Source organism: Hesperophylax consimilis, chromosome 7, assembly GCF_061612785.1.
Source record: "Hesperophylax consimilis isolate HC1 chromosome 7, BYU_Hcon_1.0, whole genome shotgun sequence".
In the NCBI taxonomy this organism is placed as follows: domain Eukaryota; kingdom Metazoa; phylum Arthropoda; class Insecta; order Trichoptera; family Limnephilidae; genus Hesperophylax; species Hesperophylax consimilis.
Window position 1 is genome coordinate 958,204 of NC_142842.1, and position 24,404 is coordinate 982,607.

The window sequence follows — 24,404 nt, forward strand, 5'->3', positions numbered from 1 at the left end:
TTTCTCAATTTGTACTGACGTACAACTTTGCACATGAGTTTTCAAACATTTAATGAACTTATCTGTTGCCAGATTGACGTCTTTCGTTGATAGTACTGTATCCCAGGATTCCTCCTTTAATTTTGTCTTCAAAAGGTTTTTGTCAACAATAAGTTTTGGTTTTCCATTATTATTCAAAATATTTTTAAGAGTTGAGCTCATAAACTTCATCAAAATTAAAAATGGTCCGTTATGCCAGTAGTAAAAGCTGCTCCCTGTGGTTTTAATTTTGATTTCGCCATAATATGATCAATGCAACTTGATTTGTTAGGAGTTACTCTTGTTGGTGAGTTTATTATGGGCTTAATACCATGAAATGCTAGAAGTGATAGATATTTTTGTGTTTTTATGTTCTTCAAATCTAGAGTATCAATATTTAAGTCCCCACATAATAAAATATCCTTATATTGCACGGATACAGAGTCAAGCAATTCATCCAATGAATCGAGAAAGTTATCTATATTAGTCTGAGATGGAGACCGATATATAGCTATTAAACATATTGTATTGGAAAATTGCATTTTAAGCAGTTGGCATTGGGGAGAGAAATTTCCTCAACAGTTACCTGAATGTTTTGCTTTATATAGATAGCTACGCCATCATTTTGCAAATAGTTCATCTTTGTTGTGTAGACTACATACTCCGGAGTGATAGGCATATTAATCAAACTGCCCAGCCAAGCTTCTGTGAAGACTAGTACTTCTAGACGATGATTAATGCAATCAAGCGTAGTAACAGTTTCATCAAAATTTTTGCTTAAACTTCTAATATTCATGCACAATAAAGAAAATTTTGAATCCCTCAAAATTTTTTTGCAAGAATGTGAATCTTCTAATGTTATGTTAGGTTCATTATTGTCAGCCAAATCAATTATGTTGTAAATATCATCCATTTAATTTATTTTTTTTAGATAAAAATGACAGTCTCTGAGTGATGATTAAGACAATTGATTCAAGTCAAGAACTCTTGAGGATTGTTCCGGGTTCTTTTTCACACAAATTTTATTGTTACGAAACCATACAAATTGAAACTTAGCTTTTTTAACTTTTTGTTTCGTTTTCCAAAGAAGGTTTTTTGAATAAGAGGATAAAACTTCACCAATGAATACTTTACAGTCCTTCAATTGCTTAATTTTTTTGCGTGCGTTAAGAAATTCAGATTGGGACTTGTCATCTTTGAAATGAATGATCATACTCTGAGCTCCAGGTTTATTGATAGATTTATCAGGATATTGAGTAATTTTATTGATTCTACCTGGTTCAATCGGAATGTCAAGTTGTTTTATAAATCTTACAACGGTTTCCACCGAATTTCTTCGATCAAAGTTTCTACCCCAGACAATTCAGCACAATTATAGCTTATGTTTTGTTGTTCCACTTCAGCTACACGAATTTCTTAATTTTTAATTTTTAAATCTTTGAATGAATTTGCGTTTTCTAAGTAATCAACATTTTTTTTAATTGCATCATGTTTCCAATATTCATAGTGATTTCATCATATTGTTTACTGATAAATTCAATACTTTTTCTCATATCGGATATCTCCGATTCAAGATTTTTTTTCAAAGTACTCGATTCGAGTTCAATTTTGGCAAAAACTTGTTGCTTAAAATCGTCCATTTTTTTATCCATGTATTTAACAATTTTTCCAAATTGATCCTCATTAGATGGAGAATCCAATGCTTTTGATCTAGTTTGCACTAGATTCTGATTGCTAAGCATTGTATATAATTATAATAATGTGACTCACAAATGGCAAATTAAAGATGGTCACCCCACAGACTTTATGCTCACTGGTAAACAAAGTGTAATAAAGTAGGTACAAATTTATTGTTGTGAATACTAAAAGTAGTAAATAGTGGAATATCACAGAGCAGACGTCTTCACTCAACAACAGTATTGTCGCAACTGATCATAAATAATAATAATCATTACCTGACATACTTAATAACATTGAAAATATTAACTGTAATTAATGACTAACAACGTAATTAATAAATATAATTACATACAATCATATAATTACAACAATCATAAATAATAATAATCATTACCTGACATACTTAATAACATTGAAAATGTTAACTGTAATTAATGACTAATAACGTAATTAATAAATATAATTTAATAACTAATTCATCGCCCAGAAAAATAAAATCTGGTGCTTAACCGATTATTTTATACTTGAAAACCGTTTTATTTAAAATAATTTAATATTAAGGTTTTTATTAATCTTAAAAATAAATAACTTACATACGTGGGTATCGGTCTTTTGGCATATTGTAGAAATTGATAAATATTTTGGAATTTGACATTGTAGAGGGTATTTTCCGGCAAATACTTAAAACACGTAATTGTTTTAACACTGTAGAAGCAAATGATGTTAGCGTATTAATATCTACCATTAACCATACCAAGCTCCTGTAACACTGTTAAAATAGCATGGTAAAAAGTAATCGAGACACACTGTGCGTGCTTCGAATAGTGTAATCGTGACAATTGTTCCCGCATAGTAAGTATTGCGTTCTTATTATTTATCCGCAGTTATTTCTGTTGAAATCTACTGAAATTGACATCGTGTTTTCTCTTTACAAATGTAGATACTTCCTGTCATAATCATCATCAAATATACTAATTTCAGTTGTCGGTGGTATACATTAGTTATCCCTGCGTGACATGTGAGATATGGTTCAATGAACTCAAATTTGCTCTTCATTAAGTGTCAATTTCATAATTGGAACTGCTTGTGTGAAGAATATTTCAGACAAGTAAGCTATAATATATCATATTTTAACTGAAAATTATGAAAATAAATATTTCTCTATAAAATTATTGAATATCTTCGCTCTTGCAATAAAAACCATTTAAAAAATAACCGACTTCAAACGAAGTATTAAAATAAGGATTATAGACACGGGAAGGAAGAATATAGATACAATGTTGCATCCTGACAAAGATTAACGCTACGTTATGTTTTTCTTCTATTCACTGCTTTATAAATTTCCTTTTGCACATTTTAACATACTTACAAACTTACAATCAAAAATGAACAAACTTACAAAAAAACTTATTCACACACGAAACCATGGACAATGTGTCCTTAGGACGGAGTTCCCCAGTAAGGTCCAATTTTTGAAATAATATAAAATAAATAAATAGATTATTTGAAATGTCTTTTTGAAGTTACAATAATTATAATGACTCTCGACAATCAGTTCCAGTTTTTCAAATAATTAAATATCATGTCACAGTTAGGTATTGTATCGCTTGTTTAAATTCTTCACACAAATTATTCCAATTTTGAAATTCATCGAACGATATTTCACGGGGACAAATCCCACAGGGACAAACGACCACGCACAGACAACCGAAATTATGTCCTTCAGTATCTGAGGTTTCACACTCTTCCTTATCATCGCAATGGCAGTCAAAACATGTCCCTTGTCCTTTTATTTGGCAAAGGCAAAGGGAAAAGGTCGCTGTGAGGCGGAATTATGATAGCCCAAGAGGGACCTTACATTTTACATTACACTGGATAACCCGACTCCCCCACAAATCAGAGAACTAGCAAACAACCTTTAATACTTAAATAATTATATTGCCTACCCTCCTCTGAAAATGAACCTACAAATTACTACAAAAAAATAATTATATTTTCACGTAGAAAGTTCTTCGACAAACTCTGCAGATAGTATACACAGTGGTAATACTAACGGTGACAGAATAACTCATCAAAATGATAATTAATAACACCTTTAAAAAGTTATATAAAGTCATGGAAAGTGATAAAACAAAAACTTTATTAACTGGGTTAAGTAAGTTAGGTTAGGTTTAAATTTTTTTTTACATCGTTTTCAATGACTTTATATCACTTTTTAAAGTGTGTTGAATTGTCACTGTGTTGATTTATCATGGAACCAATACTAACAAATCGAAACGAAACATAAAACAGAACAAGACTCTGAAAATAAAAAAGATAACCGCCTCAACTGGGAATCGAAACCAGGATCACTGTCTTACCAGTTTTTATCCACTCGACCATATTTATACGACGGCCTCCGTTATCGAGGGGTAAGGCTCTCCTCAAGCAAGCCGAAGTTAAATTTATTTGAATATTGAAGACAATATTAGTGATTTCTAAACGAAAATCTGAAACAGAAAAATCAGAAAAGGAAACGGTCACATCTGGGATTCGAACCCAGGACCCTTGTCTTTCCGTGACAGTGCTCTACCAACTGAGCTAATGGGACCCTATTCCCCTCGGTCATTTTTAACTGTATCATACTTCGAATAAGAACTACTAACATTGTCTTCATTTTTTCACCGCACATTTTTATTGGCAACTATCTTTATGTATGATCGCAAGATTCAACCCGAACTAAATGCAATCCAGACAGCGTCTTTTTAGATAAACCTATCTTATTTTATTTTTTATTTTTTTTGTTATAAACAAACATACAAATCGTTTTTAATAATGTAGTTCGTTACGCAAAATTACTGGCTTATTAACGAACAGAGTTAAACTAACGAAGCTCTTAGAATTTTAAAAAATCGAACGCGCTGCGAGCTGAATCCGTTCGGGCCAATGACGCTACATTTGTTCGGGCTTGCAGAATCGAAATTTGTTCATGTAACAAGTTATGATAAAGACCTCATAAACTGATCAACTTTAAATTTAGTGTCAAAAAGAATAAACAGACTGCCAATGCATATTTAGGCAAGTATTTTAATTAAACATTGCCAATGTTTGACTTTCCAGAATGTCCATTCATAAACCTCCAGTGTTGTCATTATCAGTCTGGCTATCGACAACGTGACCGTGCTCGGGAAATCGGATTGATAGTTGCGCCTATCAATCCGATATTGCAAAGTTATCGATTTCACTGTGCTGGTCTAATAAGAAAAAAGAGCTTTCTAACATGGTGAAGTCAAACAGTAGGCAGTCTTATTCTTATGGATTTATAAAATATATAATTCTCTTTGATTTGGTGTGCGTTATTTATTACACCACGTTCTACATTTTCAGACACGTGTTTGTTAATAAAACTGTGCTAACAATAATGATAGTATCAAATACAAAGGAATTGTTTAGACAAAAATAATAACTTTCGAAAGCCCGATGCTAAAAAACATTTTAAGCTTATTATGGAAATTTTCTTGAGCACACAACTCGAATCCGCTTTAAGTTAAACCACACGAATCGTTCTGTCCCATTCACTGAAGAGATACACTGGTAGCAGCGTATTGAGGGCGTGTCCGTGCGCCCTAATAAAGTTAAATTCTCCCTCACTTCGGTGGAAATTGATCAAAGATCGAAATTATTACTTAAATTCTTTGGCCTAGGAGACAAAAGTTCCCATATAAATTAACGACATCCGTTTACTTGAAAGATATAATATCGGTATAGATGAGAGTTCTATGGATTTTCTGTTCCGGTGGTCCTGGCTCTCCGACCACCCGTGTGGGTATGGATTGCACCATTCAGTGGGTCAAGGCCACGCGACTCGTCTCGGGGGAGGCGAGTTAGTTAGGTTAGTACGCGAGGCTCGGCCCCAAGGTTGAGCTCACCCTCCTGAAAGTTAAGTTACGTAATTTTTACTGCTGCCCTGAATACTGACAGGGATGTTGACCGCTGTGATTTCCTAGGGGATGATGTGAAATGAGCACTTCTTCTGAATGTTTAATTATGGTCTAAATCGTAGACTAAACCTACGCCTTAACTCCTCAGTCTAATTTGTTCGGTTTTCTGAACAAACAGCTATTACCCGCAGGTAGGACACTTAGGAACAGCCCAAATGGTCTCCCTTACTGTCATGGTCAGAAATATGAATTAAGCGGTGTTAGAAAAAGAAAATGGAAAGCTTTATATTCAAATATAGAAGTTAACCAAAGAATTGTTAAATTGTAAAATATTACAAAACTCTGTAAATTTTCGAAAGATAGAAAAATAAAGTGAGGTGGCTATATTGATACATTAATGTAATCAGTAATGTTAGTTCGAAGTTTAGACGAAAAAACCTAAGGTATATTTGATTTAAAAAAATGTATATTCCAAAACTTAAATGTTTATTTATAATAATACAATTTTGAAGCGTATTTCAACACCTTTTAACTACCGTTTTTAGTTTTCAGATACGTTCAATAATATCACAATTATTCATTGAGAAGCGGAAAATACACACAAATTATCCGACTTTCTGACACCGTCTCTAAGAAATGTAACGGTCAATAGGTTTAAACTATAAACGATTAAAACTGTAAAATTTAAAGCTTTATATTAAACCTAAATATACCGGTATATATTAAAACTTAGTCATAGTTTTTTTTAATCTTGATGAATGAATTTGGTTGTTAGTGTGCATTGCAAAGTTTCGCGAGATTTTTTCTTACTAAATTCAATTCATTTAGAAAATAATACGTTTATTGTATTTCCTATTATTCTTGTGACCTCTTAAAATTGGCGGTATCTTTGTCTTTAAAATGCCCATCTAATGAATTAGTTCCAACAAAAAATTAGCATCTATTATAAGAGAAGTATAATATATTTTTTTAAATTGCATGCATTTGCAAAATGCTATGACGAATGCATTATTGGTTCCTAAAATAGCAGTTCATCATAAGTAGTTAGAACTACGAAATAATATATTATTTTTTTAAATATACAAATATTTATCCTCGAATTTCTGGGTAGGTACAAAAATCTCTTAAAATTATTCGTGATCCGGTTAAAACCTGAATTGTAGGCAATTTCCTTATAAACTTTTAGTAAATCTTTATTATATCGGTAAACACGTGTTCATGCACCTGCATTATGCCTTGATAATATGTAATGGTGAAATGCGAAAATGTGTTGATTTTTATGAATACGTGTTCCGACATCGTGATAGTAAATTCTTCTTTTACTAAAGTTTTAACAGGAAACCTATCAACTCATTCATTTAGGACCTGCAATCCTGTTTTAACTGTATTACGAATAATTTGAAGAGGTTCTTCATAAATTAGCAATACTCATTTTTCTCATTGTTTGTACAATTCGTCTACATTTGTAGCACAATACATTTCAAGTGAATAAAATTGCAAATCGTTTTGATTTCGAAATTCTCAGTTTCAACTCAAATACTAGGTACATTTTCCTTATTTGAATTTGAAATTGGTTCCGAGAAATTCAAAACGATTTGTTTTGAATTTCATCATTTGCAATTGATTCTCATTGACACGCAAAACTATTCAAATTTTTATATTCAGCCGAGGTTGTACCTATGAAATTATTTTTTCCTGTAACCTTTCGACTCCTAGTCCATAGATACAGACAGACACAGACAGGCTAATGAAATAGTTTAATAGTTTAGTCCCAACTGCTCCCAACCGGCTGAAGCCAGTGAGACTATGGCATCCCCAATTGGGGTATGTAGTTTGGCTGAAGGGAATGGGGAGGGGAGATGGGTAGACGAATGTGGGATAGTACCTGGCTATTCAGTTCTGGTCACCAAACACTTCCAAATCCATTTCAAACAACGTTTCAATTCCGAGTAATGCATGGAAATGTATGAGTAATGCTGATTTTATAAATCCTGTTAAAAATCAGGTAGTATACCGTTTCCTATAAAACTTTTAGTCTAATTTAGTCTATGAGTGTATTGTATTATTGAATGTATCTCGCGTTGATAACATACAACGACGAAATGCACGTGTTCCTACATCGTCATAACACATTCTTGTTTTATTGATAGTTAATTGGGACCCCTGTCAATTCATTCGTTCGAGGCCTGAAGTCCCGTTTTAACTGGAATACTAGTAATTTAAAGAGATTATTAAAATGTTTTGTTCGTGTTATTTTACACCAGGGACATACTAGGAGTGTAAATTTCTATGTTTTATACATTTCAGCAGAAGTACAAGTAAATAGTTTTAAAGAGACCCTTGCTTCTGTAGTGTTGTACTGGATAAATAAAAAATAACGATGTTTATTCAACGCTTGATTTTAGATGCAAATTCAAATTTAAAAATATGAATAAATATATAGTACATATTTCTTGCAATGAACAATACCTAAGTAAAACAAATACAAATATCGAATATAACATATATTATTATTAAAGTTTACATATAAAGCGTCAATATACCTAAATCGACAGTCTGAATTTAAGACCTTTCTATTCTAAGTACTGGTTTTAGATGCTATGTGAAAATGATTGTTTTAAATTCTATTGTAGCATGTTCTGTAAATGACGTCGAAAAAACTTCAGAAAAAAACGTCGCTACGCACCTAGTATCTTTAGACATTTACGGGGTAAGAGGGGACTGCTTACAGTTGTTCCAAACTGGTTCGTTAAAAACGTTCGATACTGTTGACACGAATAAAAAACCTAACTTATGTTTTTTCCAACGTGAAATTTTTTGTAGCTCACTTAAACCCATTAAAATAGATTTTTTTAAGCGTGTTACTCCAGTGGATTTAATTAAATTAGGTTCAATCAGGTGTAATTTCGTCTGTGTGCAATTCTGTCAGTGTCATATTGGTGCGTGAAATTCACGCCTGTGTAATTTCGTAGGTGTGTAATTCTGGCAGTGTCATATTGGTGCGTGAAATTCACGCTTGTGTAATTTCGTAGGTGTGTAATTCTGGCAGTGTCATATTGGTGCGTGAAATTCACGCCTGTGTAATTTCGTAGGTGTGTAATTCTGGCAGTGTCATATTGGTGCGTGAAATTCACGCCTGTGTAATTTCGTAGGTGTGTAATTCTGGCAGTGTCATATTGGTGCGTGAAATTCACGCCTGTGTAATTTCGTAGGTGTGTAATTCAGGCAGTGTCATATTGGTGCGTGAAATTCACGCCTGTGTAATTTCGTAGGTGTGTAATTCTGGCAGTGTCATTGTGTCACCGTGGAATTTCGTTTGACACCGTTATATTCTTTTATTTGTGTTATTAATTTTTTAAACACCCATGGAGATTTTACAATCAATACATATGGTTAAAATTTTTTACACAAATGTTAGTAGTAAATAATGGTTTCATATGGTTTATTATTGGATAAAATTAAAACAAATTTAATAATCGTAAATGTATGTTCAGAATTAATATTTTGACATGAAAGATTTGTTTAGGTATGTTCAGTGTTCACATCTTAGCATCGAATATGTAAGGATAAAAATATCTAGTATCGATTCGCCCGAAATGCCAGCGTACAGCCGACTGCGACTGCTATTCGAGTTCCCTTGCCGCCCGTGGCAGCCTCGAGCACTTGGCTGCGGTTACGTAAAGCGGGCCGGCGTCGGCGTCGGCGCTCGACACTTGGACGCCGACGTCGATAGCTCTCATTCCAATCACTCCGCAATCAATTCAATACATGCTTCCTAATACAGCCTTTTATCCCACTTTTAGTAATTGATTTGCCATACTGGAATGTTATCTAATTGTGACTTGCAGCGTACGTATATGTACGATATAATCTTTAATTATGTATGAATATATTCCACAAAATAATATGAACTGCCAAACCATTAAAACACTCACTGGATCAGTTAATTTTTTTTAAATAAAATTGATATGTGTGGAAAGAAAAATATGATAAGGGTAGACTAATGTACCTGCAAGATATGCTTATTCATAAACAAATGATTTTAACATAATTTTTCCTGATTTTGGATCACGAGTGAATCTAATGTTTTAAATTGTTCTCTTTGCTAATTTATGTGAGTTGTTGCTATTGACAAGTCTCCCGGGCCATTTGCCTGTTATTGTTACTAAATAATACCTCGATTTGGTTCACAGTAAAATAAAGATAAGATTTACGTCAAAATTCTGATTTTTACATTTTAGTTAGACGTTCGTGTTATTTTAAGTGTTTTTTGTTTATATTGTATTATATTGACAGCTGTTTCAGCGTTTAAGGCCATTTTCCTTTTAGGCCACGTTGAGAGACTTATTTATATGAAGTACCCCTCAAAATAGAGAATCCATTGTCACAAGTTCTTTCTCGGTAAATCGGTTTAACCGGTAATCATTTGGTTTAAATATCATCTCAAGATGGCCTAACCACAGTTTGAAAATGTTTATTAAATTTTATTAACATTAACTGAAAAAAGACTACGTCCATTTACAGAAAAACAGATACATATTCACTAATTATTGCAAAAACATTAAACAATTTTTAAATTAAATTCATGATTACAAACGTATAAATACATCAATGATACAAACGCGTATGCATGAATGCGTATAATATTATTACACAACACAACCAAATTAGTTTGAAATAAAATATACATATATTTTATTTCAATGAGCTTCTAATATATTTTTAAAAAGCTTCAGAACTTCAACATTCGTTTATTTTTGTGAAAATATTTTGAAAGATTTAAGTAAAACACACCCGACGTATTTCCAAGACCTTTGAGTGAGCTGTACACAGTACACAGTCAGTTTATATAATATGCTGATTGGCAGATAACAAAAAAAAATTGTGAAAATAAAACGATCTAGACTGGGGGCTTTGTGCGAACAATATTTATTCAGTTTCGTGAATTTATTTTTCAATTCACAAATATTTATCAAACGAACGACCTTCATAATGTTTTATTTTGCTGACAGGCGATAAAATCACAATGTTGGTTATTTTACGTCCGATGCTTACAATAATTATTGTTTTCAATTTAATGATATTTCTATCAATTCATATGTAATAGGTCTTTGTGATATTTTATTTATTACATTGCAAACACTGTTTCATCGAAAAATCATTTTTCATTTGTGAGACTAAATCATTGCAATAATTTTTATCAGTTTTTTATTCAAATTGTCAATCTTCTTGTTTTATTTTCAAGGAATGAACCCTTTATCAAAATTTACTGAATGTCATTTATTATGTAAAGCCACCCAAGAGTCCTAACTGTTCCCAACTATCTGGAGTCAGTGAGACTATGGCATCCCTATTGGGGTGTGTTGTGAGGCAGGAGGTAGTGGAAAGGGGAAGGAGATGAGTAGGAGGAAGGTTGGGAAGTTCCTGTCTATTCAGACCTGGTCACTAAACTGGTGGTCTTGCACCAGGGCCATATTTATTTGTTTCCTCGTGATCTCCAAAACGCGGTACTGAATCAAAAATAAATAATTGATAAATTCAACCTAATGCAATAAAACATGCACACGCAGGGTCACTAAACTGGTGGTCTTGCACCAGGGCCATATTTATTTGTTTCCTCGTGATCTCCAAAACGCGGTACTGAATCAAAAATAAATAATTGATAAATTCAACCTAATGCAATAAAACATGCACACGCAGGGAGAGTTTTCAGTTTGCATGCAATAATATTCCACCAAAAGGTACAAATTAATATTATGTCATCAAATATTCCCGCTTTTAACGTAGCTAAAGTTTTTAAAATCGCTTACCGATGGTTTTTTCTTGTAAACTTTTGTTACCGCTTCACACGTAACCAAAAAGCACCTATTATTGTCACTTCCGTTTTAAACTTTTTTCATTGTAATAATTATTCGAAAAATGGCACACCTTGTTCACCATTTTGTTGGTATAAAATGGTGAACTGTTTGGCGGTTTTCTGTTTCACAGAATTATTTCCGATTAAAAATAAACTTTTAGATGCAAAGAGAATGCTTGGTTTTCTCTCTTTCAAAACCTGTTTATATTATAAGTTTGTCTTATCTTACTTAGTAGAATAGAACGAGTTTAATGTGGACGTGTTATTTGGTGATAGATTTAATGGCATTATTTTGGTGAGTTGATTGAATTAGTCTATTTGTTGCAGGTTTCCACATGACCCCCAAGCTGTCCAAGATGTTCCCCGAGTCGTGCCTGCTGATCGTGGTGGGGGTGGTGATCGGAATCATCCTGTATAACATCCGCAGCTTCCACGTGTCCCCCCTCACGCCCGACACCTTCTTCCTGTACATGCTGCCGCCCATCATCCTGGACGCCGGCTACTTCATGCCCAACCGGCTGTTCTTCGACCACCTCGGCACCATCCTGCTGTTCGCCGTCATCGGGACCATCTTCAACACGCTTACCATCGGTGAGTACTGTTCCTTATAACATCCGCAGCTTCCACGTGTCCCCCCTCACGCCCGACACCTTCTTCCTGTACATGCTGCCGCCCATCATCCTGGACGCCGGCTACTTCATGCCCAACCGGCTGTTCTTCGACCACCTCGGCACCATCCTGCTGTTCGCCGTCATCGGGACCATCTTCAACACGCTTACCATCGGTGAGTACTGTTCCTTATAACATCCGCAGCTTCCACGTGTCCCCCCTCACGCCCGACACCTTCTTCCTGTACATGCTGCCGCCCATCATCCTGGACGCCGGCTACTTCATGCCCAACCGGCTGTTCTTCGACCACCTCGGCACCATCCTGCTGTTCGCCGTCATCGGGACCATCTTCAACACGCTTACCATCGGTGAGTACTGTTCCTTATAACATCCGCAGCTTCCACGTGTCCCCCCTCACGCCCGACACCTTCTTCCTGTACATGCTGCCGCCCATCATCCTGGACGCCGGCTACTTCATGCCCAACCGGCTGTTCTTCGACCACCTCGGCACCATCCTGCTGTTCGCCGTCATCGGGACCATCTTCAACACGCTTACCATCGGTGAGTACTGTTCCTTATAACTCTCCTCAATGGTACCTTCCTTATATTCTTTCAAATTCTTGCAAATTCTGAAAAGAATTCTGAAAAGATTCTGAAAAGAAGAAAAGAATTTCAGAATTTGCCGAACACCTAATTAATACTAATCATACATTTAATAGAACGACAGGAGTTCAAATACTACATACAAATAAAATAGGAATACTTCTCAATAATTTAGAATCATTGGAAATATCAAAAGCAAATAAAAATAATTGCCCAATTTTAAACAAACAGATAGAACTAACTAAAAGCCCTATTTTAAAGATGTTTCCTTTCTCCCTGGGTAATTAACGCCCCTCCCCGACCCCACTACCTACTCCGCTGCCCTGATGCTCTCTCCCTCACATTTATATACTTTCTCTTTCTTTATTGTTTACATAATAATTTTCCTCTGTATTATATTTTACTTTATATTTGTACTGTCCTGATGAAGGTTGAGTTCAACCGAAACCGGTCGACGTATATAAATTTAATAAAGTGGTTTAAAACAAAGATATTCTTTCATTTGTGTAATAATGTCAAGCCACAAAGTGTTTGCTTCCTTCGATAATTCAATGTAATTTTGTTGGAAGCACTATATATTTTATTTTATACGTCGACTGGTTTCGCACAGACCGTTCATTCCTCGAGGAAATGCAAAGCAGGATATCAATTGTATCCTACAACGTATATCCTAAGATACTTTATACTAGTTACTAACATAAATCTCAAGCATGTAAAAAGCTATCAAAGAAATTCAGGTTCGAGTTATAAGTTTTTCATTTCTATTTGAAAGTGTTTCAATTTCCAGGGTTTTAAACAGAATCAAAAGCAGATCTGTTTTTGACAGATCTATTATTGGAGGGAAAATTCAATTTAGGCGGGAAAAACTGTAGGGATTGGGTGGGTTGAAATAGTTGGAGCTTAATAGTTGAAAAATGGAATATGTTGTGAAAATAGTGTAATTTAATGATTCATAATATTCTCAAAAGTAATGGATTTTATTATTTAATATTTTAAAAGTAGAAGTCGGGAATGAGGCACAATCAAATTAATCAAAAATACTTAAGTATCAGTTCATTTCATAGTTCCTAAACGCTAAACCTGTACAAGTCACTAGTGCGCCCCATAGTCGGATCTAAAACAATGGATTGCAATGAAACTTATATCTTTGATTGCAATCTTAGAACACATGCGTCGCATCGGGTGGGATTGCCGTCCTATTTCACTATATTTAGAAGATGTTTCAAGGAACGAGCGCTGATGATCGATGTCTATGAGATCGGTGCATAGTCAGGAAACACGCGAAACGCGCCCACAGCCTATGTACCCAGTTGACATTTGTCACATGAGATCGCGTCCTTTCTACCGTTCTTCAACAGCTCGGCAACCGGAACCAAAACCGGCTTTTGCATTTTATTATATCCAACAACACAGGTCTCTTCAAGACCCAGGTTCACTCCCTTCTTTCCACAAGTAAATCCAGCACACAACATCCCAAAAGAAGACATTGGCCCTAAGAGAAATTAATTTCCTCGGGGCCATGGAATTAATGTTTTTAGAAAATGCAATAGTCGATATAACAGATTTTTTGTATTTAAAGATGTATAAACGTGTTGTTTGCCAGGACACACCAGTATCGCAATTCACTCTTCCTGCCTACCCTTGCAGAGAAAGCGCGATGTCTTGTTTTAATATAAAAACATTACGTGCAGAATTCTCCTGCATACTATGTATATATAACTATTTCTCACAGATTAACACGAGCAGCAGATGAATAAACATTAACAAATATTTTTTAAGACAAATTTAAAGGGAGATAAATGTTTCTTCAAACACAGCAAACTTATTTCGTGGCACCGTTTTAATTAAAAGAACGTGTTGGTTTATTAAACTATAAAAGTTTTTAAAACCAAATGTTGATTATTTTTTTAATTAAGATAAAAGTTCACTCAGTTTTCTAATTCTATAAGAAGTTTGATAGAATTTTATTTGTTAGGTTTAAAAATTCGCTTCTATGTAAAAAACGGTTATTAACAAGGCACAATATTATATATTATTATACATTATTTTTAATTCTATATTTTGTTTATAATTTAAGCAGAGTAGGTACTGATGCGGTGTTATATTATGTAATTTTGTCGAATTAAAATTAATAACCAAAAGAAAAATAAAAATTCAAAGCAAGAATTCATGGGAAAACTAATTCAATAACGATATTGAAGCTTGAATCATATTTTATTTTGTGGTAAAGGTTTATTCGAAATGCTATTAATTTTTTTTCTGAAATTAAAAGGTTTCGTTTATAAAAAGTTTGGCAAAAAGCCGAATCAATTGGCTGGATCTCTTCACGCAAATAATGACCAGCAAATTTATTTTGTATTTAGTTTGATGAAATGAAAATAAGGTTATATTTGTTGGAGGGCTGTTCTTTTATCGCTAGTTTAACTAAATGCTTACGCACTTGAATATGGAAGGGCAAAGTGAAGACGTTTCAAAAGATGGTTCGCTTTGAATAAAGTTTAATGGAAAAAGTTTTATAAAATATTCTACTTGGTCCACAAAAATTTAACAACTCGCACGTTGTTGGGAAAGTGACTTGTCGTTACGTCAGCACAAAATTAGGGTATGCTTGCCGTCATTGGAGGGCCGCTTTCGTTGGACCGCGTAAGTAAATTAGAAATACGAGTTGTCAGGATGCCTTAGGCCATTCGTACACGGAGATACTTACAAGCGACTCGAGTAATGTTCGCGTAGCATACGCGCCACTCGTGACTATCTGCCATACTACTCGTATTTTGCCAGTGTTCGTACATGACTACGGGTTCGAAGTCGGTTGCACGCTATTGACAGTGCTGGTAGCACACTACGCAAGTAGCATTCGCATTTACTACTCGTTTGATAGAAATGACGCCCGAACACGATTAGAATGCTAAATTTATTCTGGAGGTGGGAAAATATCCATGTTTATACAACTAAAATTTACCGGAATTCGTTAGAAATGGTTTAGCGGAGAAGGCGTGGATTTAGGTTAGAATGAAAATTCATTTTGGCATAATTCTCATGTAGTTCCTCCGCGGCGATAAATGTCCACAATTAACATTTATTTCGTTGTATGGGTGAACCTAAAATATCATTTTAGATTTTTATGCTTGTAAATAAAACGAAGAACAATAATATAACCTTCGCTGCTAGAGTCACTTGTCATCGTATTAATGATCTATTTCAATATAATTCAGGTAGCGCCGTGTACGGAAACCTTCAAAACAGTAGCATGTCGGTAGGCTACTTGTGTTTCGTCACAGTCGCGTAGCTTGTACGTATCTCGCATCACATATGATGACCGTGCCACTGGTATTTACTATTTCGCCTCATTCTTAATATTAAAATAAAACTTCTTTATAACTTAATTACCAAGAAACAACAATTACAACTATTATTTTGTACTCACCAATTCCAAGAATTCATCACCTTGCAAACAAATATTGTAAACTTATCGACATATTTGGTGTTAATAACTTTGAGAGTTTCAAAAGGCAACTAATTTTTGACCTTTTTGCTAGTTATTTGTAATATTTATTAGCTTTAAAAAAAAAGGTCTAGCCTTCATACTTTGATTTACTTTACCATATTATTTTCTAATTACCTTATGAGTAAATTATATTTAGCTATTTTATCCATGTACATGTTACACTTATATACATATACTGTCAACTTACTATGTAAAAGCCCGATAGGGCGTTAATAAATAATAAATAAATAAATTAACGTCGGGGAGAGGTAAAATTGTTCCCTTTAACTTTCTTGATCGTAAACACTAAATTTTGGCCGTTCGCCATCTGATTATGTTTTTGTATTAACTTGTTTTTTGCAAAATACGGTAAATTTTTGTAAATTGTGCTGTCTTACCAGTTAATATATTTATACTAATAAAATAGTATATAATCTAACATAAGTAGGTAGTTTTCCCAAAATGGATAGTTATTTTCAGAGAAATGTTTTTTAAATAGCATCCTTAGAGATGTGTTGGCACACAATAGGTTAAACGCTGATTTTTTTTTTATTTTTTTTTTTTATAGTGAATACCTCACAAGAGTCCCAACTGCTCCCGTCTGGAGCCAGTGAGACTATGGCATCCCCAATTGGGGGATGTTGTGAGGCTGAAGTTAGGTGGGGAAGGGAAAGAGGAAGGTGGGGAAGTACCTGGATATTCAGATCTAGTCACTAAACACGGCTAAAGCCATTTGGAGCAACGTTTCAATTCTGAATGGTGGTCTTACACCAGGGCGATACTGGTAGTATCTTCCACTCTGGATTATTGGCACGTTTCCGATTTAGAACAAAATGAACAGCTGACAGATATAACGGCAATATTGTTATACCTGTCAAATGATCATAACTTGATGATAAGCTAAATTTGGAATATATTACAATTGTTTTCGCTGATCTGTTGTTTAGGATCCACAACAAAACTAGTTTTCTGTAGTATTAATATTTCTACTCGTCCCTACATGAATGTTTGCTGTAAGTTCTAACACGCAATGGACAAAGGTGACACTGTGTACATAGAACCTACATAAAATAAATGGTTCCCATATTTCAAGTCCGTAGTTATATTTACATGGAAAGGACGACAGGTGCTTATAATTTATTATGTAAGTTGTTAGTTTTGCCAACGTATTTTACATAATCTCCTTACATTATATTGTATTCATTACATATTTCATATTAGTAAAGCTAAAATAATTGGATGCTGAAATACATACTATTAATAATATTATGTATTTACTAGCGCACATTTGGGAGGCGGGTTTGGGTACCGCTGCCTCGGGATCCATTGGATTACCAACATCTCTGCTAGGTCACCCAAAGTGGTTCGCTACGTTTCGTGATTTAGCAGGGGTGCCCATGTTCATCGGGTGAGGTGTGTTCAGGATGCGTTGGCCCACCAGCTGCGTGGCGGGCCAGATCGGAAGAGGCTGGTTTGGGGAGACCCTTCGACCTCTCCAACTGGTCTCTCCTGACCCAACGCCTTGATTAGATTATACATCCGCCACTTCTGGAGACACTGATCCCTAGATTCTTACCCATCCCTCACCCGTCCACATAGTATCCCCAAACATGACTTGGACCCTGAGGGAAATTAATTTTCTCAGGGCCTCCTGTGTGGGGTAAATGTGTAAAAATACAGTGAAAAATCGCTGGGTGTCAGTCTCTACCGAACCGACCCGTCACGGTGGACAAATGCATCCGCAGACAAACCTCACCACATGAACTGCTTATTCACCAAACGTAGCGGACCACTTGGGGTGACCTATGACTGGGGTGTTGGATATCCAATCAATGGTTACCGGGGCGGCGGTACCCCACGCCTCCCAAATTAAGATCATTTGTTGTCATCATCAATAAATAACTGGTACAAATCTGATTCAATCATCTCGGATTTGCTTTGAATTTAAGTGTCATTTTCAAAATCGGTACTGATTGTGTGAAGAAATCACGCAGACGATAAAATGCATTTCTATAAAATTATATTTTTAATCGAAAATTATTTCTAATTGAAAGTGATTTTTTCAAGAATTCAGACTTCCCGTGATTTTTCACGGGTACTGCGTTAGTTACGTAATATTATTAATACTAAGACTTTACTGCTGAAGTTACTTGTAGTAAGACACATGCAACTGTTGGGAGTGGAAAACACCAACATCTGTAGGAAATGTGAAGAGGAGGAAGAGACTCCAATTCACCTATGGTGCCAATGTCCCGCTCTGCTGGGAATAAGGCTCAGATACCTGGGAAGACACAGTGTGGAACCAGAAGACATCGCCACATATCCAATGACAGCCCTGGTGAACTTCATAAAAGGAACCGGGTTACTGGCAAGGGAATGAGGTAAAATGGAAGATAGTACAATGGGCCTATGGCCTAAGTGCTCGCGGGGAACGTAAGTAAACCGCCTCCGACTTTAAAAAAAAAAAAATACTTGTAGTAACTTTCTGGCTCCTATGTAAAGTAATATTATTATAAAAACTAAATTGCAGATTCTAAAAACGCTTCCATACGAACTAAATGAATTCGTAGCATAATTTCGTTTCTGGATTTAACACATTGTTTTAAATTGAGGTAAGGTAAGATGGGTGAGGTGAGGTGAGGTTATGTTAGGTAACTACCCAATTTTTCACCCCAGTCTCCATTGTTTTTAAAGTAAAGAAGTTCTTCTAAATCTCTGTTACTTAACTGTAATCCGAGAATCCCATCTCATCTCAGTTGTTGAATAACAACTCACTTAGCTTATTCGGGAACTTCCGGGCTTCAGCACAGAAGCGATATCTCACTTAGCGAATAATATTTATGAATTTGTTACTTTTGAACGGCCATGACATGAATAATGAATAACTCGTTTTACGAAGGACGAATTCAGCGGAAATTACATTCCTGAAAAGAGTGTATAGAAATTTGGAAAGAGGAAACAATTTGAAAACGAATTAAAATTTTACCATGATTTTTAATTACAATATATATCTATCTATATTAGAGATAGATCTTGACTCATTTTATTAAGAGGGGGAGCCACCAGAACAAAAGTTTTGGTTGGTTACTACTTATTTTAGAGTGTCTTTATAATATGTGAGTGAGAAATATGTGGATAGAAGGATTTTGGTAAATTGTATGACGCTGTAGTTTTAATTGGCTTTTCTGTTCCTATCCTCCTAGTAGGTCATGGAGGAATCCGTAGATTACTCAAGGAGAAAACTGCCTTCGGTCGTTTCCAGCTTGTGTTCGGTGAATAATAGGGCTTTTCCGTTCTAACAACTACTGAGCATTATTGTACCTAACCTTTTTTACATTAGCTTCACACAGGAGACTCTGAGGAAAATAATTCCCCTCGGGTTTTCCGTTCAATAGGGGTTTTCCGTTCTAACAACTACTGAGCATTATTGTACCTAACCTTTTTTACATTAGCTTCACACAGGAGACTCTGAGGAAAATAATTCCCCTCGGGTTTTCCGTTCAATAGGGGTTTTCCGTTCTAACAACTACTGAGCATTATTGTACCTAACCTTTTTTACATTAGCTTCACACAGGAGACTCTGAGGAAAATAATTCCCCTCGGGTTTTCCGTTCAATAGGGGTTTTCCGTTCTAACAACTACTGAGCATTATTGTACCTAACCTTTTTTACATTAGCTTCACACAGGAGACTCTGAGGAAAATAATTCCCCTCGGGCCTATGAAATATTTTGGGATGCTGTGTGGAGGGTGTTTTTGGAAAGGAAGGAGAGGAAGTTCTGGGAAGGAAAAATGTATGAGAGGTGGGTAGGAATCTGGAGGTTTGTGTGTCCAGGAGTGAGGGACTTTCCGAGAGAGTCCTGCTGATACGGTCAAAAGATCTCCAAATGGGCAGATGAGCAACATACCTCACCCGGGCACCCATCAGTCTCCAAACGTACCAATTAATGGTATCCACATCCGTCTCCCTCATTCTATTAATCCTTATTTATTTATTAACGTCGCTCATACCTTTAACCAACTGTATTACTTTTTTTGTCATCTTAATCTTTAAAAAATCTTTCTATTCTGAACTAAATCATTTGAAATTTAAAAAAAAAAACAAAAAAGCGCAAAAGCCCACCAAGGCGTTAATAATTTATTAATAAATAAATAAAATTAATTTATTAATTTCATTAGAAACTATATTATGGCAACTTTAAACAGCCTCTAACGCAAATTTACGAATTTGTCTGTTGGAAAGTCGAAATATCAATAAGCATCAATATGAAAATGATTTATTGAATGACAATTTACTAATTTGCACATCCGACATTGTCTGTTGGACAGTCGAAATATCAATAAGCATCAATATGAAAATGATTTATTGAATGACAATTTACTAATTTGCACATCCGACATTGTCTGTTGGAAAGTCGAAATATCAATAAGCATCAATATGAAAATGATTTATTGAATGACAATTTACTAATTTGCACATCCGACATTGTCTGTTGGACAGTCGAAATATCAATAAGCATCAATATGAAAATGATTTATTGAATGACAATTTACTAATTTGCACATCCCACATTGTCTGTTGGAAAGTCGAAATATCAATAAGCATCAATATGAAAATGATTTATTGAATGACAATTTACTAATTTGCACATCCGACATTGTCTGTTGGAAAGTCGAAATATCAATAAGCATCAATATGAAAATGATTTATTGAATGACAATTTACTAATTTGCACATCCGACATTGTCTGTTGGACAGTCGAAATATCAATAAGCATCAATATGAAAATGATTTATTGAATGACAATTTACTAATTTGCACATCCGACATTGTCTGTTGGAAAGTCGAAATATCAATAAGCATCAATATGAAAATGATTTATTGAATGACAATTTACTAATTTGCACATCCGACATTGTCTGTTGGAAAGTCGAAATATCAATAAGCATCAATATGAAAATGATTTATTGAATGACAATTTTCAATCCAATTTGATAACAGAAATAGATTTCATATCATATTTCCCTTTAAAATAGCGCGGAAATTAAATTCACCCGCGACATTGAACCACGTTACCGAGTATAATATGACTTTTCCAACATTTAATGGAGTCTTACACGTGGAGTTCTAAATTGGTTTGAGAATTTTACTTTCCTTACTATGTTGAGTATTTGTTACGGTTCTAAAAGATCATAGGTGTAAATACTGCATCATAAATTATTGTTACGAGGGTTGCAAGTGTTTCGAATAATGACGAATTATGACGAACGTCTTTGAAATATTTCGCTATTTTATGGCGTTTTGCTTTTAACTGTAATATTCTGAATATATTTTCGAGGAGTGTAAAGTAAGCGTGTGGATGAAAGTGCTTATTAGTAACTTTATTTATAATATATTGTTTTGTATCGCGAATACCTCATCTCGTAAGAAAAATAAATCTCAACCTTTTATAAGAGTTAGCAATATGTCCTCTTCAAAACGTTATCTAGTTTCATCTTCTTCTTCTTAAACTTTATGGTGTCCGGCTTTATGGTATCTCGCTTGTTCCTCTAGGTACTTATCTTGTGTGTCGCTTGTTCCCAGGTACTTCCCTTTGGGCGTGCGGAATGGGCGGGCTGTTCGGGCGCGAGGCCCCCATCCTGGACATGTACCTCTTCTCGGCGCTCATCTCCGCGGTGGACCCTGTTGCAGTCCTTGCAGTGTTCGAGGAGATCCACGTCAACGAGATCCTGTACATCGTGGTCTTCGGGGAATCCCTCCTGAACGACGCCGTCACAGTAGTCCTATACCACATGTTTGAGGCTTATACTGAGATGGGTCCCTCCAATATCTTGTACACCGATGTCCTGGCTGGGCTGGGTTCCTTCCTGGTGGTGGCGGTGGGGGGCACTGTGATAGGGGTTGTTTGGGGCTTCGCCACCGGCTTCGTGACCAGGTTCACGCACCAGGTGAGGGTCATCGAACCCATCTTCATCTTCGTGATGGCCTACCTGGCCTACCTGAATGCTGAAATCTTCCACATGAGCGGAATTCTAGCGTGAGTACTCATTTATCTATTTGCTTTTTCTCAAATTGATTTTTATTAGAAAATTCTAGAAACGCAGAAATATTTTCATTTTCTTTATTTTGTAGTTATATTCGCGTGTTAAGACTAATTGAGAAAATTAATGACAGTTTTTTTTTTACTCGGTATATGGTTAAAATATCTGAAAAAAATCATGGTACACCACTGGTAATTTTTAAACCTTTTAAACTCTGCATTGAAAAAATATACAATAGAATTTTTATGTACATTGGAACAACAAAGTAAAACATAAATATTTCAAGGATTTTCCTCGGAAACTTCTCTTTTCCTCTCTAGTTCACGCTTAATATTTTTAACAGCTTTCTGTCTCACCAAAGACAAACTCACGGCACTGAGTGAGGTTTATCTTACCGAGCGCTTAACTGTAACTTTTTCACTGTTTCATTGTAAAAATCAAAATACGCGTCGCAGCATATCTGCTTAGCTCTTTCAAGTTCCTTTTTTGATGTTTCTGCTGACCGTGTTTGTTTTACAATATTGATTATTGTTTTTTTTATGGACTGCCTATTATCATTTTATAAGTACACGAGCTACTCATCATTCATCGAGTATGAAAAAACAGACGGACAATATGATGTGCGTGTGATTTCACGTGCGTGCTAACCTTTACCTTGGAACAATTCGACTGTCTAAAATCGACCATTATCGACTAGCAAGTACTCGAATCTCCGACCAGAGAAGTATTGATTTAAAGTATATATTGTATTTTAGTATGTAGTTGTCGGTAGGATGCTACCTATTATGTGGGTTATTAGATTTACTATAACGCATGTAACAATAATTTACTCTCTAAATTGAATTATGGGAGATTCTGAGAGCAATGCTACTAGTCTTACTTTCTGCTCCCGAACTCTCGACCAGCAATTCGAAGGTCGCGAATTCAAATGTTGGCGTGCGCAAGTAAATTCAATGTTGATGAATTCGTTTTATTTCATAATTTATTTATTTAAAATAGGATATAGTATACTTGTGGCACTTCCAGAGTTGAACATACCCTTATTATCGCCCTGGTGTAAGACCACCATTTAGAATTGAAACGTTGCTTGAAATGTTTTAAGGCGTGTTTGGTGACCAGATCTGAATAGTCCCCACCTTGCACTTCCCCATCTTCTGCGTCTCCTCACTACCTTAACCCTCAACATACCCCAATTGTGGATGCCATAGTCTCACTGACTCCAGACGGTTGGGAGCATAAAAAATACGTTACTGGAAATCTGCGTGGCGGGTTACCGTAAGTATGTTAATAAATCAACATGCATTTGGCATTGTTAAGTACTCTTCTAAAATGGCTGGTGCGACGTCCATGGAGCTTAGAGTACTAATTTTGTGATCCCGTTTTATCCGAGGGTCCATAATCTATTTAAGATCCCAAGAGTCACCACCCAACCAGTGGCGGCTTTCTCTAAGGACCCTGTAGCACTAAAATCCCAAACGGCAGCAGCAACGAACTAGACAAATATGGATTATGATTTTACGACACTTTGAACATCGTGCCACCAAAACTACAAGCTAAAAAAATTCACTCGCTTAGGTGCATAATCCATAATGCACCAAATATCCGTTTCTGTGAAATGTTTCCTAAGAAAAATATTCTGTCTCGGTCAATTAAAGGTACGCGCCTCTCTATTTCTAGAGCTTAAACTTTTGTCATTTGGTGGGGTGCCCTTCCACTTGCGATACTTTTTTTTTACATTAACCACCCCACAAAGGAGGCCCAGAGGAAAATATTTTCCCCCAGGGCCTATGTCATCTTTGGGGATGCTATGCGTAGGGTCTTTTTTAGGAGAGGAAGGAGTGAACATGGGTCTTAGTAGGAGGTAGTTAATAGTAGGAGGGAGGACACAAATCATTGATGAACTTAAGACCGAGTTGTAGAAGCGATCCGTTCTCATGTGACAAATGTCAACCGTGTACATAATTTGGGCGCGTGTTTGGAGTGTTTTTTTGAAGGGATCAATAACGCTAGTTCCTCGGAGCATCGTCCATTGTATTACCGATTATTTAAAGATTGCATTCCGTTTGTTAAGACAGGGGAATCTATCAAACGGACCGTCCGTTTCTGCACGGAGTCAAGGGTTTTTTCAGGTATTTTGGGGCTCCAGACCAGAGGTGGCTGCCAAATTCAACAGGGGGCGCACTTGTAATA

The 24,404-nt window shown here is 35.5% G+C and overlaps 1 protein-coding gene across 8 annotated transcripts in view; it reads left to right on the forward strand.

Moving 5' to 3' along the window:
* Positions 1–24,404, forward strand: part of Nhe2 (Na[+]/H[+] hydrogen exchanger 2) — a 234,685-nt gene that overhangs the window by 105,747 nt on the left and 104,534 nt on the right. For 7 of the 8 annotated variants that reach the window (XM_089633085.1, XM_089633089.1, XM_089633087.1 and 4 more), the window contains exons 1-2: positions 12,474–12,645; positions 21,757–22,210. In XM_089633085.1, coding sequence (XP_089489211.1) covers positions 12,525–12,645; positions 21,757–22,210 — 575 coding nt within the window. In that variant the 5' untranslated portion in view covers positions 12,474–12,524. Of the gene's footprint in view, positions 1–11,802; positions 12,067–12,473; positions 12,646–21,756; positions 22,211–24,404 lie in introns of those variants that run through there. The other variant, XM_089633092.1, reaches the window with a different exon arrangement.